Raw genomic sequence first — 19268 nt, 5'->3', positions numbered from 1 at the left:
TTTGACAAGCATCATCCGAACGTCCTTCCATTGCGTAATGATGTCCTAAAGGCTGAAAGCTTCCAGCATTCAGCTTAGCAGTCTATAGTTACTTTGCTACTCACAATATTATTGTCACTGTTTACCCCACAAAAGGTGAAAAAGGAGGAGCTAGGATAAAGACCTAAAATTTTGTGGTATTTAAATTCAGGGCAGCTCAAACAATGCAGAGAAGATGAAAGTTGCTAATAAAGCAAGTTGAGCTTCCTAGTACTTCGACAGTTTCATTTGCTGACCACCCAGAATTTGATGCAGTAATTAATGCAAAAGAGGCTCTGATCAAATGCCTAAATGCTTATTATGTACATCACATAAATATCAGTGTTTAAGTTGGCTAACATTTCTTCATGATGAAAATGTTTTTAATTGTAATATATAACATTTTACAAATAAGACTAAAGTTAGATTTTCAATGTAGAATTCAATCCAAATTCAGACTTAACAGAAATAAACAGCCAAAACATTCTGAGAGGAAGATATATGCAAGTTACAGTTTTTTAATTGAAACACTGAAATAAATAACGTGTTCAATGATATTCTATTTCGTTGAGATTGTCACAGTGGGGGTGGAGGTTTGACAGGACCCAAATGCAGACATAAAAAGCTGAAGTGTTTTCTTGAATATTTAATTAACCAAAAAGCTCAACAGAAGCAAAAATCCAAAACATAAATCCATAAAAGCCACAAAAACTGTGAACCAGGAATACTTACAAAAAGGAGGCAAAGAAATGACGATAAACCAGCAAAGAGTGACTGAACAGGAGGAGAATATATGGCAGAGAGAAAGAAAGACCAGGCTAATTAGCCGATTGGGAGCAGGTGTGAACAGAGGCAGGAAGGGTGCTAGGGAAAAGGAGTCTGACACAAGAGGGCAAACTAGAAATATCTAAAAACTCAAATACAATCAAAAACAACAAAATTGGAAATAAGACCAATGAGAACTCAGAGATAAAACTTGACCAGAACTAAAACCATGACAGAGATATAGTCATTTTAGCTCTCTGCTCTTAGGAAATCGTAGGCTACGTTCACAGTCACACTGCAGCCTGAAGTGACCCTGATCCAATTTTTTGGCCCATATGCGACCTGTATCTGATCTTTTCATGGCTGTCTGAACAACACAGATCAGATTTTTTCCCAATGTGACCCAGGCCACTTAGCTATGTGGTCCTGAATCCGGACAAATCAGATTTTTTTCAAATGCAACCTGTTTCTGAATGGCCAGGTTGCATTCATCCAACCTGAACGCCATTAATACCCAACAAAGGTCACTATTCTGGGCCTTGCTATGAAGAAGCTGCAAGAAAAACAACAACCAAGATGCGGAGAGCAGTATTTATGTTTAACCATCTTGAAAAGATTGTGTTTTTATGGTTGGAAAAGATCTCCAGATGTGCTCCGGCACTACCATCCATGTTTACTTTTGTAAACACAGAGCATGCTGGCCTGTGACGTCATTGCGTCCTCTACTGCCTCTACTTAAAAACCATGATAATACAATACAAAAAATACAATTTACAACATCTGTTTAATTAGTGAAAGAATATTTCAGGAAAGAGTTTAGATCCATCTAACTTGAACAAATCCTGCTTTTTGTGATAACAAGAGTTTTTTTAAATCTGGAGTTTGAATAAAGACATCCCTGCGGCAAATTGTTTGTTCTGCACCTTTCTTCTTTGCACAACTGACCACCATATTTCAGCAGATCTTATTTAATTTTTTTGTGATTCCATTTTCTTAAAGATGTGATGCTACAGATCTGTCACACTCTGGGTTCTATCCGGGTGCAGGCCAGTTTTTCCCTCTCTCTCCTCTGCAGGGATGGACGGGCAGGTGCACTACATCTGAGGTGATCACCACCCTTCTTAAGGAGCTGGAACCAGGAGGAGGGCGTCAGTTTGTTAACGTCACAGCGTTAGTAACAGACCAAACCCAAGCCTAGTCCTAGTAAAAGTTAAACCCTAGTCTAAATCCATTTTCGATCCTTTTTCTGCAGAACCCTTGTTTCTGACCCCTGGACCCAGCCGTGAACCTTAGACCTTGGACCCTCTGCCTGAGAAACAACCAGGAACCCGAGAAGGATCTCGGGTTAACCACCGTTCAGCCCTCCTACCTGCGATCACCTGCCTGTCCACCCTCGAACCTCCAACCAGGGAGAGAGTACTGGTCAGCACACGGACCACCGGGGACACTTCCCCCCCAAGACCGGACCACAGCCTCTCTACTAAGCCCAGAAGAACCTGACCAGACCAAACTGCTTCCAGTTCATGTCCACTGCCTTGTTTCTCAATAAAACCTCTTAAACCTTCTCCAGCCTCTGTAGTTGCTCTCGTCCAGAGTCACCTTCAATTATGACAAGATCTGGGTTTAATCTACATAAAAATGCAAAATATTGCGTGGACTTTCATCAAAATGCATGCATAATACATCAATTAAATTAAGGCTTATTGTAATTGTGCAGGGGTACATTATTTGCTTGACACCTCTGTTTTACTTTTTGATTTCAATTCAAAATAATAACAAACCTGATTCTCAGATTTACATATCTTAACTGCAAAGTGTTTTTAGAGATTTCCCAATTTCTCTTTTTTAGGGATTGTTTCATTTCTGGTGAAACATTTTATGGTATAAAATAAAATAAAATAAAAGACAGCATCTAGATGTCAAACTGACTGAAATTAGTTTTATTTTTAAAATAAACGTAACTACTCTAATCAGTTTTTACCTAATCAAAATAAATTAAAAACTAGGTAATATGGTTTTATAAGGTTATTTTTTATATTGATGTGGGTTCTAATGTGTGTAGAGATCAGTGACCTTTGAAGTGAGAGATTAAAACTACAATGAGAGTGAATGCTTCTGTTATGTTGAGTACAATTTAAGAGCCAACAACAGAGAAATGTCACAAATCCAGTGGTTCCCAAACTTTTCTGGCTGGGCCCCCCTTTAGTGCACAGGGAAGTTTTCACACACCCCTCTAATTGAAATAAACTTTAACCCTCAAATAACTTTTCGACAGTTGAAGAAAGATAAGTCATGTGCAGTGTATTAAGCATCGCAATTAAATAAATATTCTCCTTAAAGTCCCAACACTACTACCTTTAGAATCTTGTTATTTCTATTTAAACTCTTTATTTTACTGTAAAACAAATTTCCACTTTGCAATCAGTACATTTGCTAAAAAAAAATACATCTTAATTTATTCCAGTCATTTCTCCATGCCCCCGTGCAATCACACCAGGACCCCCCTATGGGGTCTGCCCCTATTTAGGGAACCACTGAACTAAGCAACGTTTGCATTTTTCTTGTCAATCTAATCAAAATAATTCTGTTTATTTGAGTTGCTCTATTTCACAACAAATGTCTTTAGGGCACCTTGCGAGACAAGCAGTTCAAATGTATGTGCAGAAAATTAGTAAGTTCAACACAATCATGTAGTTTATTTCCAATTTATTCTAGTTTAAAACAATCTAGTCAAAAAAAGATTTTTTAAAAATAACTATATTTAATACTATAGAATATACAATATTAGATGTATTTTTAATCCAATTAACTGTTTATGTTTATAAAAGCTTTAGATTTGATTTTAAGATGTTAGCATGTTCATTTAAATGAAATGCTATTATTCCTTTCTAATTTCTGCATTGTGATTTTTTTCCCGCAGAGATCGGAAAGTGCGAAGGGGATGAGCTGAAAAAAGATAATGACACGAAAAAATACCTTGACATTATCAGCAATAAAAACATCAAGCTTTCTGAAAGGGTTCTTATACCTGTCCAACAGTATCCAAAGGTAAGAAAGTGCTGCTTTGAATCACTAAGACACTGAAGCTCTAAAACCAATGCTGTGTGTTATATTTTGCTGTGATACAATCGGTTAATTGCTGGATGACTTTAAATGTGGCCTTTCATGTTTGGCTGGTCTTTCCCACAAACACTAACATTTAAAAATCCCTCTGAGCTGGAAACTGCCATGGCTCCTTAATGACGTCTGTTTATTTAGATGTAGTCATCAAAACTCCAAGTTTTCAGTACACTAAAGCACCCAAGGGTACAGTGAAGAACAGTGGTCATAAATCACTGTGACACAGCGCTCAGGATTCTGAGTAACGCAATGCTGGTACTGGTAAAGTCTGAAACGTAGCCTAATGAGACTTCTCCAGCAGGCAGTTTAGCAACATGGAGCAGTTTGAGCAAAAGCGAAAAGCTTTACTTCCACTGTAATCATAGAAAGCACCAGTTCCAATCACAGATTCATGCACAAGGTATGAATATATTTCACGCTTTGTGTTATTCATTTTTCACTGTCTTTGATTCTGGGCTGTATCATTAGTTACATCCTTATGTTTTGCTGCACTGTCTATAATTAGAGTTATCACTCATTACATCCATCAATATGAGCGGGAAAAAAAAGATCTGAGAATTTTAATAATAAGATATTAATTATTTATATTAGGTTCTTTGTGTTATGTGTATGTCTGAAATAAAAAACAACAACGTTGGAACAGAAAATCAAAAATTAGAGCTGATGTAAGTGGGCTGAACTTCCCTTTAATTAATCAGACTCCATTGTAAAAGATTTTGTGTCTTACTTATGGTTGGTCATTTTTTTAAGCTTTGGACTACAATTAAAGGTTTTATTGAATGAAAATCTCTCTTTTTTTAACTAAATAACATTTTTACTTTTTATCTCTGAAATGTTTCCATTTCTGTCCATTTCTCTGCAACAAGGAATATCTACAAACTTAGTGCTATGTAAAGCCATGTCAAAATAATTACAACCTACTTTTTTATAGAGGCTATTTCTTCAAACCTCGAAACTTACATTAAAAGGTTAACATATTAATCAATATTGTTTCTGCAAGATCCATACTAAATAAATCCCACCTGTGTTCAACTTAGTATGAAAAAGCTTTTTATTTTCATATGCTTTGCATTTAAAGGTATAGTGGACTTTTTTTTTTCTGGATCAAAGACCACCTTAAAAACAGACCTCAGCTTGTGAGACTAAAGGGTCCAGTGCCTAATTATGCCAACAGCACTGGAGCAGCACAGGGAATTCTCACCATGGCTTTTTATTCTGTACACCTCCAACTCTATAAGACAGAGTCTTGTCATCCACAGAAGCAATTCGATCTTGCTGCACTTATTGGGTGCATCAGAGAGGGACAAGAAGCCGAGTACAGGAAGCTGGTGAACTGCTTTGTGGCATGGTGTGGAAAGAATCCTCTTATCCTGAAAGTAAACAACACAAAGGAGAAGATTGCAGATTTCAGAAAAAACAAAAACAAAACAGGAACCACTTGACTGCTATTACCATCAAGTTATAGTATTCCATAAGCAGAGGAGGTGGAATGCATGTATATATATATATACAGTATATACATGCTATTCAACTGGACAGCACAATCAATTGGAGATGCATCTGGTAATCTGTCTACCAGAAGGGACAGTTAAATTATATTGGATTGAATTGAATTCAATACATCAAAACAGGAAGTGAGTGGCGAGTGGAAACTGGCAATGAATGAGCACATACAGTGGCGTTAAGTGAACACGTCACAAAGATTGCCATGTTGACCAACCAATAGATACAGTAAGATAATCACTCTGGAAGTTGAAGCCCAAAAAATCTGCCATACCTTGATAGATATCGTCATTACCAATCATCATTTCAATATAGAAAAGGTCATATTGCAATCTGAAAATACTACCTGGAAGTGATATTTGCTATAAATTCATATTTTAATCTTAAAGCATACAAATACTCCATGCCCATAACATTTTTAACTAATTGGATTGATTTTTAATGTCCACAGTGCCAAGATTTGATGTGTAGTTTTAGCGGTTGGGGTGTTAAAGCTGAAGGTGTGGTTGATAGATAGTGAAGAGGAAGGAAACATTGGGGGTAGTCATATTTGGTATCATCAAAGCAATTCTCTTCTTTAGTATTTCTAGATAGGAGCTTCAAGCAAATGTTTTAATATGAACAGAGCAGCTTCACCCTCATCACTTTAGTTTCTTGTAACTTTTTGTGTACCCTTAACTGATCCTGTGTTATTATCCTTCAATAGCTTCCAGCTCAAAGGGCTGCTGTAACCTATTAGCACCTAAAAGCAGTTTGTTCACTGATTGGGACAAAGATCAGATTTTTAGATTCCGATCATTGGATCTCCTATGCATGAATGCATTATATCAGCTGGGCAATTTCTCTTTGCATCTTTTTTTATCAAACGTATTACTTTGTTCTACAGGATGTGGTTCTGACTCAATGTAATGTGCCACAAATGATAAAACAAAAGGGAAATAATACTTTTATAATCTCTAAAATGAGTACTTGAAAAAGTAACAAATCGAGAAATGCAAGGTCTGATTCACAAAAAGAAAGAACTGAAACAGAACTAAAACATGGCTGTCAGTGAGATTGCAGGCCATCACATTGATCATTGGGGATTGCTATTATATGAGAAGTAAATATTTAAAAATATTTTTATTAACATAAAAATATACATCATTCTCTATAAAGCAGTTTTCTAATCATATCCCTGTATTATTTTTCTTTATTTAAATCTAGTAGATACTGAATTAAATATATTGCACAAATAAAATGCATTTTAATAGAAAAAAAATGCTTGACCACCAGCTCGAAATAACAATGCATCTGGTTCTTTGGTAATTTAAGTGTGAACATTTGGAGTTGATAACTGAGTGAGCGGCATTGTGTGACTGTTCAAACTTTAAATCTATTTGAGCTTCATTAAAATTGTAAGCCATGCGGACCCGCTCTTCAGTCAGGCTGATTTAGATAAGTTCACTGGTTGAATTGCTTAGGGTAATTATTTGAATCTGAAAATGCATTTAGTTTGATTAACAGTTGCTGGTTGTAGATTTAAAACTATTAATTTGCTGCTCCAAAAAAGCATTATGTTGCTTTTACAGAGCAGTCTGCTGGTCTGTATTTCATTCAGAATTAGACCTTGGACTGTGCAATTTCACTGAAATCTAAATCACAAACTTCTAAACCTCAATTGAGAATATCCTCTCTACCAAAATAAAGCACGTTTATTATTTAAATATTACATCAGACCAATTTATACAACAGCAAAAACATTGAATACATAAATTCCAGACTGAATGTGTAATAACTACAATGTTTGAAAAGTAACTGATATCATGGATTAGTTTCTTCCACTCCTGAGAATCATTGCCATTTAGATATTTCTTCATTCTGCAATGAAAAAAAAAATTCTCAGTCTATCTTTAAAACATTTTCACTTGGAGAGTCTTAAAGGACCTGTGGTAACAGTTTTCTGTTACATAAAAACCTCACTGTTGTAAAAGTAATAAAGCATTCTAAGTAATTTGTATTGACTTTTTGTTTCTACACTATTTATTCTTAAATGCCAGTCTGCTTCCTCTTAAAGAAGACGGTGAACTGCAAATGTTCATGTAAATCCCATAAAGTATGTTTAAAAGTATGGCGAAATGCATACTAAGAATACACACATTTTTGAACAGAACATACATATGATATTCTTTTTTAGCCATTTACATCTTAGACGACATTTTTCTAACTAATGAAAAGTGTGCAGCTTGCAAAGAACAGCAAGGCACATAAATGGTTGGTTTATAAAATCACAAAAGAAAGAAATGCCAAATGGAAAAACACTGACTTAAAATGATGCTCCCTTAGATTCAATTGGATTTTTTTGTCTCTCTATATTAGATAAAGCTGCAATCTATAGGGACGGAGGAGTTGTCCAACAGCTTCTGTGGCTTAATCGCACAGTCAGCTCTTCCTATTACTGCTGTGTTCCTGTCTGAAACATCTTCTACTTTCAGTTAATTATAATTGTCAGCATAATAATGCAGCTCCTTGAAAAGCACCCATTACAAAAAAACTAAATAAAGAAGAAAAAAAATGTTGACCTTGTGACATATTATCAAGTTTTAAAGAATTTTCTTTACAAAGAATTAATAATGTATGAATCAAAAAATAGTTTTTAGATCAAAGTGATCCCTAGATTTATGTCTCAGCTCCAAGATCTACTTTACTTTGGCAACATTAGGCACCATTAGGCAAGAGCAACCCACAGCAAATGGCTTTCTTCTACTCTGATGTATAATATGTTTGTTATTTTCATTTTTTTTTCATTTCTGTTAATAAATCATATACTTAATGACTATCTGTCGCTGCTGGCAAAATAGTGGCGAAAAGCAAACCATTTGTTTAACCAGCCATATAACAATGCTGGTCCAGGCATGCAGCTGCAATCTCACTGCAGAGTAATTAAATGCAAGATAATTAAGTTGTTGCTTAAAAAGTCATCTGCATGACTTAATATTAAGAAAAAAAAAAAAAAACAGTCATGAAAAATCAATGTGACTAATCTATGACTTAAGTAAAAAAAAAATCTAAATATCTCTTTATGGCACATAAGGAGATGCAGGTTGCTCCCGCTGTCGACATATGAGAGCAGAGGGAGTTCTGGTGTTATAGTGAAGGCAGCTGTTATCAGTCTTCACCCTTTGCTTCATAGTCCCAATTTGTGCTGATTACAAAAAGTCTTGGTCCTCAATGTTCCAACCTTGGTTTTCTATTTTTCATCTACTGTATATAGTCAATGCAATCTAAAGTGAAGCTGCCCATTTAGGACATGTGGAATTATTCAGGTTTCAGAGCTCTAAGACACCATACCTACCTCAAGCAGAAGTATTGCTCAAATGTAATCCAATAACCTGATAATATGTCAGGTTATTGGATTGTATCAGTAATTCTGAATGAAGAGCTGTCTGACTTTAACCTTTTTTATTCTTTGTCTTAGGTAATTATTATGGTATATTTATTTACTGAATTCGGATTAAACTTATGGCTGTGTAAAAAAATAAACAACCTTCAACAAATCTAACATGATTCTGCTCTAACACTGGATGACAATTGACTTTACACTCATGATATGAAAGTAGCACATTATACACAAAAATGACTCACATTGAATCAACACACATAGTTAATAAATATGGCTTAAACGTTTTCCAAAATGAGTCCAATTTCTTACAGTTTGACTTACATAACAGCTGTTTTGTTTTTTGTTTTTACAAATATCACCACATATAACATGTAAAACAGACCATATAACTTAAACAAACTGAACTACCTTTTATTAACTAACTCCTACAGTCAACGATTTGTACAAATAGTTTTTGTTCAGGTTGTGTGGATTAAAATTCTGTGGAGTTCACTATGGATCACTATGGAGTAGTGTGTGGGCAACCGCACAATGACAGGCAGGCTTTTATTATGAGAAAAGCTTAGGCCTTCCAAATAAGATTAAAACCAAAACTCAAAAGTACATTATTGTCAACAGATTTGTAAACAAAAATTTCCAACATGGCTATTTATTTCAGTTTATGCGTAAAATGATCTATGTGGTTTTTAAATTATATAGTTCCTGTAAATTAAATTTTATATAGCGTAAGAAAGCAATTTTGACTTACCCACTACTCAAATGGTATGCCAACTGTTTAAACTTAAGATGTTATATTAGAGTGAGATCACCTTATATACCTGAGGAATTTTGAATTAGATGCTCTTTTTATAGAAAAATCCTTTAATATTGTCTTGGTATGAATGAAGGCATTCTACTTTTTCTGACAGCATGGGGATTCAGGCTTTACAAGGCCTATAAATTATTCAGACCTGACATATAAAGCGTTTTCCAGTAGACCTAACTGCTTCAGCAAACAATTTGTCATGTGCTTTTACAAATCATTAACCTTCCTTTTGTCTATCAAGTACTGACAGGATAATAAACTAGTGTGAGAATGTGATACATCACATTGATTTCCCATCACATGTCTTGTATGCAGTATGCATGTGCTACACATGAATAGCTTGTATATTTACTGTCAGTCTAGAAACATATTTTTTGGCTGCTGCTTTTGATGAAGCTGTCCTAGCCATAAGTCACTAAGTAATTTCTCATTGGATTTCTGTCAAGAGAATACACATTCTCTGTAGAAACACATTAGGAGAGATTTATAGAATTCATGCCACATGCAACTTTTACATGTGTTGTATTGCTATTTTTTAAATCAAAATAATTGCCTTGATATCTATAGAGATTCAACAGATTAGAGTAACACTCTAATGGTCATGTCATAGCAGGTTTGGCTTTAATCCTAATTAAAACATCCTCTTTTTTTATCACCTTTTTATCATATCTTTAAATAATCAGGGTTTATTCAAATTTGTAAGGAAGTAGTATTGACCGCTTAGTTCAGATTCTAGACTCTAGAATTTTTGTTTAGAATTGTTGTTATCAGTCTTCATCTGATACATCTGATTGGGAATACCCTCAGACTCAGACTTAGAATCTTAGCTAGTGGGCTTAGAATACAATAAATCTATATTTTCAGGATATACTGAATGCACATAGACGTGTTTAAGAGCATCTTGAGCCACATTCCCTGAGTGTTATTCACTTTTTTTGACACTTTTGTAATATTAGTAATTCAGTTTTCCTGTCTTCAATGTTAAAAACACCAGACGGGTGAGGTGATGAAAGCAACAGAAATTTGTTTTTTTTTCATCCTTGTCGTTCTTTATTAAATCAGATTGTGACATCCATAAATGTACTTTTTTGATGAAAGTGGAAAAGTTTTTTTTTTTTTTTCCACATAAGGTTTTAGTGCCTGTAGTTTCCCTAAATTCGGACTGATATATTTGAATGAGATGATATTCCATAATATCTGCATGTAGCTGTTAAATATGAATTTTCAACCAAATAGTGTCATTTTCTATTCAGGTCAGATTCTATATTCAGTTTTTAAATTGGTCTGTAAAAGCACAGACCATTTATTTTTCTCCACAAACCACAGCAAATTCTGAGCAATACCATTAAACAGGTGATTCATTTATTTTTTTATCTTACCCCCCCATTATATTCTGTTTTTTTGTGAAAGACTGCAGGGCATGGGGACAATTTTACCACATAAATAATATTATTTGTCGCCGTACCACTGCAATTATGTGCCCTAATATCACAACTTTGGTTTAAGATGTTGAAAATGTACCAGCAGGGCTTGTAAAAACTTTACATTCCTGACTGACCTAAGATCTGCACCAATATCTGGAAATCTTGACTCAGAGAAATCTTTCAGAGCAAGATTTTTTTTTCACTACCATCAGGAGAGAGGTGAAAAAGATCTAGAGAGCTAAAGAACTTAGCCATCAATTTTGTTTATGAGTTCAGGGGGAAATAATCGGCTAATAGTGCAGATATAAGAAGTAGACCTAATTAAAAAGTGATGGACGATTTTAAATCAAACTGCTGAGTGATAAGAGACAGCAGCCCCTGTTATTTTGATGCTGATCTCACATTAAATTCTGGATACAGCACTGTGTTTTTGCTGTTATTTTGTTTCGCAATTAATAAATCAAAAACATAAGTAAACTTTTGAGTTCAAAGTATTTTGGTTGGCTGCTGCTTTCTGTCGACCCACCCATAGCTCAAGCTTTTGTTTCATAAGATATATTGAGACAAGGCCATACTTGCCGTTAATGGAAAATGCTGCTTGGTAAACTATAGTACTAATAAGAGATTTGAACAACTTTTGGTAGAACAAGCACCATGCTGCTACACCTGATACACACTTTTTGCAAGCCTTTAAACACCAGCTCTTCTGCCTTACATGTTTGTATTATACTTTATGTTTATTGACAACACAGCATATGTATTTCTGCCCGATAATAGCATTTGTTTCTTGTATTGGTATCAACCAATATGATCAAGTGTTTTGTAAAAGAGCATTAAGCAGTCATGCCTTGAAAACATATAGAGAAGTAAAGAAGTGTCAAGGAGTGAGGAAAACTAACCACACTACAGAGAAGGATAAAGACATGTTAGAAATTTGCTTTTTTAAAGTGATTGAAAGACAGTAAGTAATTTATGCCACTCTATCAAGGGGGGAAGATTGTGATAACATCAGATAACATCACCTCATCTGCAGCCATCAAATGCTGCAAAAGCCTGTTGATACTGTAACCTTTTCATTCAGGTCATGTGTGGAGGCAGGGACACAACTAAACAAGGACATTGGGCCTTTAAACTCTGGTTTAAAAGTCCAGGATCAGTTAAAGCATCTGACTCTGCATTAAGAAAAACACAATGCACATTGTGAATTTTTAATCAGCTTTACATAGTTTTGATAACTGACACACATATTTTATTTTGCTGTATAAAATTGGGTTTTTCTGATCTAGAGATCCCTGAATAACAGAGTCAAAGTCCCCTAACTAGATGGTGATTTATCAAATAAAATGAGATTACTGAACACAGGATTTAAATATTCTCACTCAGATGTAACACTACAGCATTGTTCCGTTGTATCTGATAACTCTGATCAGATTCAGTGTCCAGTCATGAACTTAAATCCAAAATGAATATTATTTGAAATAAAACAGACCTTTTCTTTATTAGACAGCTCTATTTAAAGAAAAAACAATAACTAAAAACTCCATAACAGAACTTCATAAAGATCATGTTTCGGTGCTTTAGTGCTTATATCTCATCAAACCATGGGATAGAGGTTATTCTTAGTTGTTTTTTTTTGCACTATTAGATATTTTTAAACTGCAGATTTTTTGTAATCATCGTGCATTACAGTCATGGTCAGGAACTTCTTGCCAGGTATTTTTTATAGACTGAAGTTTTAATGTTTTAAAATATAGCAGATGTTAGCGCATTGAACATTCTTGCATATTTTTATTGCTTTCAAATGGGTAAATTGTCCTGATGTGGCATCTGTTTATGGTCCCTCTCCAACTAATGTCCCCGGTCGCATGCAACCAGAACAGCTAACTGAGGCCTCAGATGCTTCATGTGTTATCAGTGTGCTAGCAGAAGGAGGTGAGGATTATCCCAGCACATCATTTTCTCCAGGTTAAGCCCTTTTCTAACCCCCCTTTTGCACAATTTAAACTCACTACTGCTGGCTAGGTACAACCACCCTGCTGTTTCAGAGATGCTCTTGCCACTGTCCTTTAGGCCTATTATTGCTGCTGTAACCATTTGTTAAACATGCAAAGCACTGTCAAGGTGAATTGTTCACTCACCATCTAAGTCATCAGAACAATTTGCATGTGTAAACGCTGTGAAATTATAAACATAACTTCTGTTATATGTGAGTGCTTATAATCTTTTATCTAATGGTTGCACAGCTATTAGAGTAACGTCCTTCGGTAGAGTTTAGTGCTGTTGCAAACTTGCCCCAGTGCCTTGCATCATTCAAATTGGACAATATGAGTGCTTTGTTCAGCATTTGCTGTAAAAATCTAAAATGAAGCCTACAGTTGTTTTGCAGCAAGTGAAATTGTAAAGATTTCTCTTCAGGCATCGATCCAGCAAACTAATAGACACCTTCTATTTTGTTTTCTTGTAAGCAATGTGATTAAAATACTCCAGTTTAGAAATGACTATAGGTAATGCATAAGGGCACCACCTTATTTGGACACGGATAAAAATAATTAAAAACAGAATTAAATTATACAAATAGTGTTTATTTTGTAGAAAACTACATATTAGGATAAACGTTGTCATTTTGACCTCACTAGAATTCGTTCTCGCCCGACTAATTAGATGAGTGTATTTGCATTTCATAACCTTGGAACATTGGCTGGATTTGAAATGGCTGATGTTTTCAGTTTGTTTAGTTTAAGGGTTATTTTTTATTCTCCTTTATTTTATAGTACTTTTGCACTAGTAAGTTGGAAGACATTAATTTCAACATAAAAATAATCTTATGATTTTTACAATAATTTCAATGATTATGTTATGCTTTGTAGCTTTTTTGCTTTGGATTCTGCTGAATGATATAAAGAACATAAATTTGTTTTTTCATGGTAAAATTTTAAGGATATTTACACTGGGTTATTATGACTCCTAGATAATTATTTAACAACAGTGGCTCTGCCATACAATAAAAAAAAACATTTGCGCTGCTCTACAATGTCAGCATCCCCAGCAAGGGCCTATAATGTGCAAAGGTGTTTTTCTTAGATAAGTAATGAATACAGTGGGTCAAGTACAGAATATGAATTGAAATGAAGCACTTGCCTGACAGCATCTCAGTTCCTCTATAGTACCAGAGACTGTTTGTGTGATGACTTTCTCTGGCATGATTCTGCTTATGAGACAAAATAAAGATAAGTACTCTCCTGTAACCTTCCCTGTTACACTATTTTCTATCATAGCTTACAAAAATACGCATTATTATGGGGTGTCAGGACATTTCATATATTACACAAGTTATGGGTAAAAATAATCAAAGTAGTTTAACACTATTATTAATATAAAGAGGCTTGTAGGATGATCTAGGAACCTGCAGTGTCTTTTGATTGTCATTATTCATTTTGACCTACAGCAGCACACACTATTTTACTGAAGTTATTTATAGTTAGTCATTTATTTGAACAGTGGGTAAACAAGAAATACATAAGAACTCAAATAGAACAAAAAATAACACAAAATGGAAATGAAACCAATGAAAACTCAAAAAGAAAACTTCAACAGAACCAAAACCATGATCATATGGATCCCCTGGCTAACCAAAATTCTGGGAGACAGAAAAAAAAAAAGAAACCACAAAAAAGGACGAAACAAATGTGGGGATGGAGAGTAGGGCAAGGTGACCTACTTCCCACCAAGACAAATTATTTAAAAAGACATAAAAAAAAACAACCTTGGTCTACGTCTACATTTGGTTGGAAAGTGAAAGGTGAAATGCCGTAATTTTCAGATTGTTGATTGTTTTCAAGTTCTTTTTAACATCTAATATTTCACTAAAGTGGGACAAAATCAGACGCTGCCCAATAACTGTTTCTGGACTAAATTAGACTATGATCGACTGTCCAGATTTAGCCTAAAAACCAATGTCTAAATGATGTGTGTACAATATTCAACAAAAAAGCTCTTTCTGGAGCAAATAAAAAAATATTAAAACTACTTAAAGAAAGACCAAGTTTTTTTTTCTTAGTTGTGAAGCAGTTTGAGCGGTCCTTAACCACAGCTCAGAGGTAGCAGCGACTATTAGCAGTGGCTCGTTCCCTATGTAAAGCAGTGCAGCTCTTGACCACGGTTTTAAGATTGGCTAAAAGCTTGCTCCCCAAAAAAAAGAAAATAAAATAAAAGGAAGAAGTGGCCCATGTGCTTCTGTCTCTCTTCACAAAGCTTTTACAGTCGTCTTCAGGAGGAGCACTACTGTGGCCTGGCTCTTGGCATGTTGCAGTGCAAAGGGACAATGTGGGATGCACTCTTTCCTTTTTAAAGCTGCAAACCTCAGCTCCCCCCTTGTTGCTGTGGTTTGCAGCTTTAAAGGAGAAGGAGTCGGCTGCTACAATTTTTTCACCTGGGGTTCTTGGGGTTGAGTCAGGCAGCATTTCTGACTCTCTTTTCATCTGTATTTATCAGTAGCGCAATAAAAATCTGGTACCTTAGTTCCTTTTACTTTCATCAAGGGGGACCTTTGCATCTGAAGTTTTTCAAGGACATCCCTGTTAATCCAACAACAGCTGATTTCTTCAAGTTGCAAATGCATATGACACGATTAACAGCTTTACAGATGATCTGTGCTGCAAGCTCCAGCCTACAAATTTATTTTTCAAAGGATAACAGACAAGAGACTTCGATCATCAAAGTGCAGCACGATGAGGTTCACTGCCACGTTTCTGAACACAATGAAGATCAACTGATTTAGTACCTGTTCAAAGATTGAATAGTACTTTTTTAGTAGTCTTATTACCTTGGTGGCCTCAGAGCTGCAAGGCATGCAGTTGGGAGCTGTAGCCAAAGTTTGTTTATGACAGTTCTGGCCTGACATCATCCATATCAGATTCAAATAAATACATTTTAAAGAACAGGGACATTTTAAGAACCAGTATAAACTGTTTTTGACCTTCTGTGGCATTTTTTCTTTCACTGAGCTGGTGCTGAATATCAGTAAAGGTGCTACAAGCACGGGCGTTGAAGTACGTCTGCAAAAATAAAGAAGCCCATGTCTCCCCTTGTTGGATCTTGGCTTGGCTCAATATGTTTACATAGTCCATATAAATGTGCAGCCAAGAAATTATTGGGCAAGGCCACTCTCCAGGTTTTCATTCATGGCAGAATAGTATGATAAGCCCTCTCTTCTAATGACTCCTTTTATAGCTGAAAAGCCTCCTTAAGCAGAGTGGAGATGGCTGTAATAGTAGAAAGAAGGGAAAATTCTCAGAAATTGCCATGCACAAATTCCTCTTGCACTGAGATCTTGACTCCAAGTCATGACATTTGTTGACCAGTCTTTTCGGGTCTGCTGAAAGCTGCTCAATATTGGTCTTTTGCATGAAAATATTAGAAGGAAATTGAAGTTTCCATTTCCCCCTTGGTCTCCTTTAAAGCATGCACATCTGACGAAATGCTTGAAATACTTAAGTCTGACTTCACTGCCAGTAATTCCCTTTAAATGTTTAATAAGTATTTGGTCAGAGCTGCTGGTAATCTAGTTTGAAAAATAAAATTGCAGGAGGTCCAACTATCTTATCATCTTTCATCAAATGCTTTACCGAAAGTCAATGACAATTACTACTACAATTTTTGTAAAAATGTGGGTTGATTACTGAGCTCGATTTATTTATAGCAGTTAGACTTAACAGGTTTATGACAAACAAGGAGTGTATATGGTTGAATTTAGGTCAGGAATCACAGAACAGTGGATAGAGTAAAGTTAACCCACAAACCTACACTAAAGCCTCTTTCCCACTGGAAAAAACACGTAAACGCATGTTTTCGAACATGGGTCAAACCCGATAACAATCAGCATTTAGCTCCCTTCTCACTTACAAAAAAAGCTTGGTCTAAAGGGCTGGTTATACTCCCCGCAGCAGTGAGCTTGTCATGGATATTATTGGTTCATACCAAATTTTTAAGCGTGGTCTGCACTATGTTATTCCACGCCACAACGCAAGAGGGAATATCACAAACAATTTTGTCCGACAACGAAGGGACATGAGAGCGAAAAGAGCAGGATCCAGGTGGAAAAGTGGGTCCCAGCGTTCTTGCGCACCTCGCTCTTCTAGCTAGTCCAATTTTGCAAGTTGTTTTCCTCAATTCCGGTCATACAAACAAAACAATCCGGTAAGGTACAAAACAGGGAATAGGCATAGCGTAGAGCGAATGTAGATTTGAACAATCAGAGGCCTCCTGTGTGCAGAACTGTCTGCGGTCATCTACAATTTTGGAGAGGCGCACCAGAGTGTCTGCGGCAGGGGTGGAGGCAAATTTTGCATTCACTGCGACATACGCGCAGACGACCTGGTTTCTGAGTATAAATCAGCCTTTACCCCTCGCTGCCAAGATTTGTGGCCTCTGCCCCCCCTGCAGCTGCGTGTCTGTTGACACCATAACGCTGGGTTAGCACTGATGATGTCACCAGTGCAAATACTTAGGACAGAAACATAATGTAAGGAGAAATGTAAGGAAGCCAGAGCTTAGTAAGTGTGCTTTATAGTTTTGCTCTGTGCTTTATTCCTCTGAATGTTTCTCATCTGCGCCATGTTTGTAGAGTGTAAGCAGAATTGTTTCGGGTTGTTAGATCAAACACGACTGTGTGTTGGCAAACGGTGTGTTGACATCCGTTTGTTACACTCAATGCTATCATGTCAATTAGCGAGATGAACCGGATCTGATGATCTCACAGCATGCCGATCACAGCCGAGGCGCTTTTAACGCAAGTCGCTTGGCGAGGCGTTTGAGCTGGGTAGACACGTGTCAGCTGTTCCCACTGCCACTAAAAGCCAATTGTTCGCTGGTTTAAACTTGTGGGAAACTGGTACTATTTCACTAGCTAAAATTACAAGGCAAAAAAGAAAAATAGGCTATTTTGGACGATAGAAGTGATATCTTTATGTGAAAACATAGCTTTAACCATTAAGTTTTGATTGACAACCCCCGAAAAGAGTGTGAACCCACTTGAACTTTTCTTTTTCTCTTGAGCGCCAATTCTGCAGCAAGCCCCAAAAAAAGCTGCACCATGTTCAGTGTGAGCCTCACTTTATATTGCATTCTGCTGTCATAGCAAAATGCACATCCTGTCCCACTAACTAAACCTAGTTAGCACTTTTGAAGAAAGTATTTCTCATGTATAGTCAATACAATTTGTTTTGTAATTGAGTAGCCGAAATAATTATTTGCATGGCCTTAACAAACAAATACCAGAATTCTTTTGAAAAAAAAGATTGTAAACCCCTTGCTTCATGCAGTGAATGAAAAAAAGTAGAATTCTAAAATTTCTAAAATTGTTTAAATCTAGTCTCAAGTCAGCAAAGTACAAGACACAATAAAGACTTTAATGTCTATAAACAAAGATCTACAAAGTACATAAAACTATCATCATCATACGAGCTTAATCAATTTGTAAATTGTTATAACAAATAGCTTACTCAGTAGTAAGAATTTGTGTTTAACATCATTTTACACTAATGCTTAAGCCCATCTGATGGATATAAGATAAAGAACTGTTTTCTTTTTTATTTGTGGGAACTGAATGGGTCTGCCTTAGACCAACAAAGAAAATATTATACTTGCAAACAAATGATACAATTAAAGTATACAATCTTTAAAACAGAACAACTAATTAAAATATTTAGGTAAGTAAATGAAGAAGAGTTATAAAATTATATATATATTTTTTTTATGCTAATACCAAGAGCACATACATCACATAGGCTACAGCAAACTCCCCACCTTATTTTGACCCAACATTTTTTCTTAAGCTTAGGTCCTTCATGTCCTAAATCTGCTCTTTCCCTAAGGTCCTCCCGGTTTGCAGCAAGCTGCGGCATATCTTCTTTAAATCTGTGGAATGTGATCTCTTCTACAATCATCTGTTGGGATATGAGTATCAGTGCAAATGACTATAAGAAGCTTAACAAGCAATTGAAAGCCAGTTCTGTTTTGGAAACTTCCTTAGAGTTATAATGAATAATTCTTTATAAAATGAACAGCACTAACCACCCCGAGCATTCTCTGTTGTGAAACAACAGAGTATCTTCAGTCAGAGGATTCTCAGAGCTGCAGCTAGACATACCTCTACAGGAGGTCCTTCCTGCCAAAGTAAAACTTGTTTAAAAATCTATAATAAGAGTTAGCTGTAATTCACCTTTTGGATTAATAAATAGTTTTTGAACTGAAT

At 35.8% G+C, this 19268-nt stretch overlaps 1 protein-coding gene across 20 annotated transcripts in view; it reads left to right on the top strand.

The window, feature by feature from the left end:
* The window catches only part of khdrbs2 (KH domain containing, RNA binding, signal transduction associated 2), a 143420-nt gene that overhangs the window by 22906 nt on the left and 101246 nt on the right, over positions 1-19268 (top strand). For all 20 annotated transcript variants that reach the window (XR_005281757.1, XR_005281762.1, XR_005281763.1 and 17 more), the window contains exon 2: positions 3704-3831. Coding sequence is in view for 9 of the 20 variants with exons in the window: in XM_038296429.1 (XP_038152357.1) it covers positions 3704-3831 (128 nt within the window). In the remaining 11 variants the exon portion in view is untranslated. The remainder of the gene's footprint in view (positions 1-3703; positions 3832-19268) is intronic.

The sequence above is a fragment of the Cyprinodon tularosa genome, unplaced genomic scaffold (genome assembly GCF_016077235.1).
Source record: "Cyprinodon tularosa strain WSP-4 unplaced genomic scaffold, ASM1607723v1 ctg37, whole genome shotgun sequence".
In the NCBI taxonomy this organism is placed as follows: Eukaryota; Metazoa; Chordata; class Actinopteri; order Cyprinodontiformes; family Cyprinodontidae; genus Cyprinodon; species Cyprinodon tularosa.
This window is presented reverse-complemented; position numbering and strand designations above follow the sequence as displayed.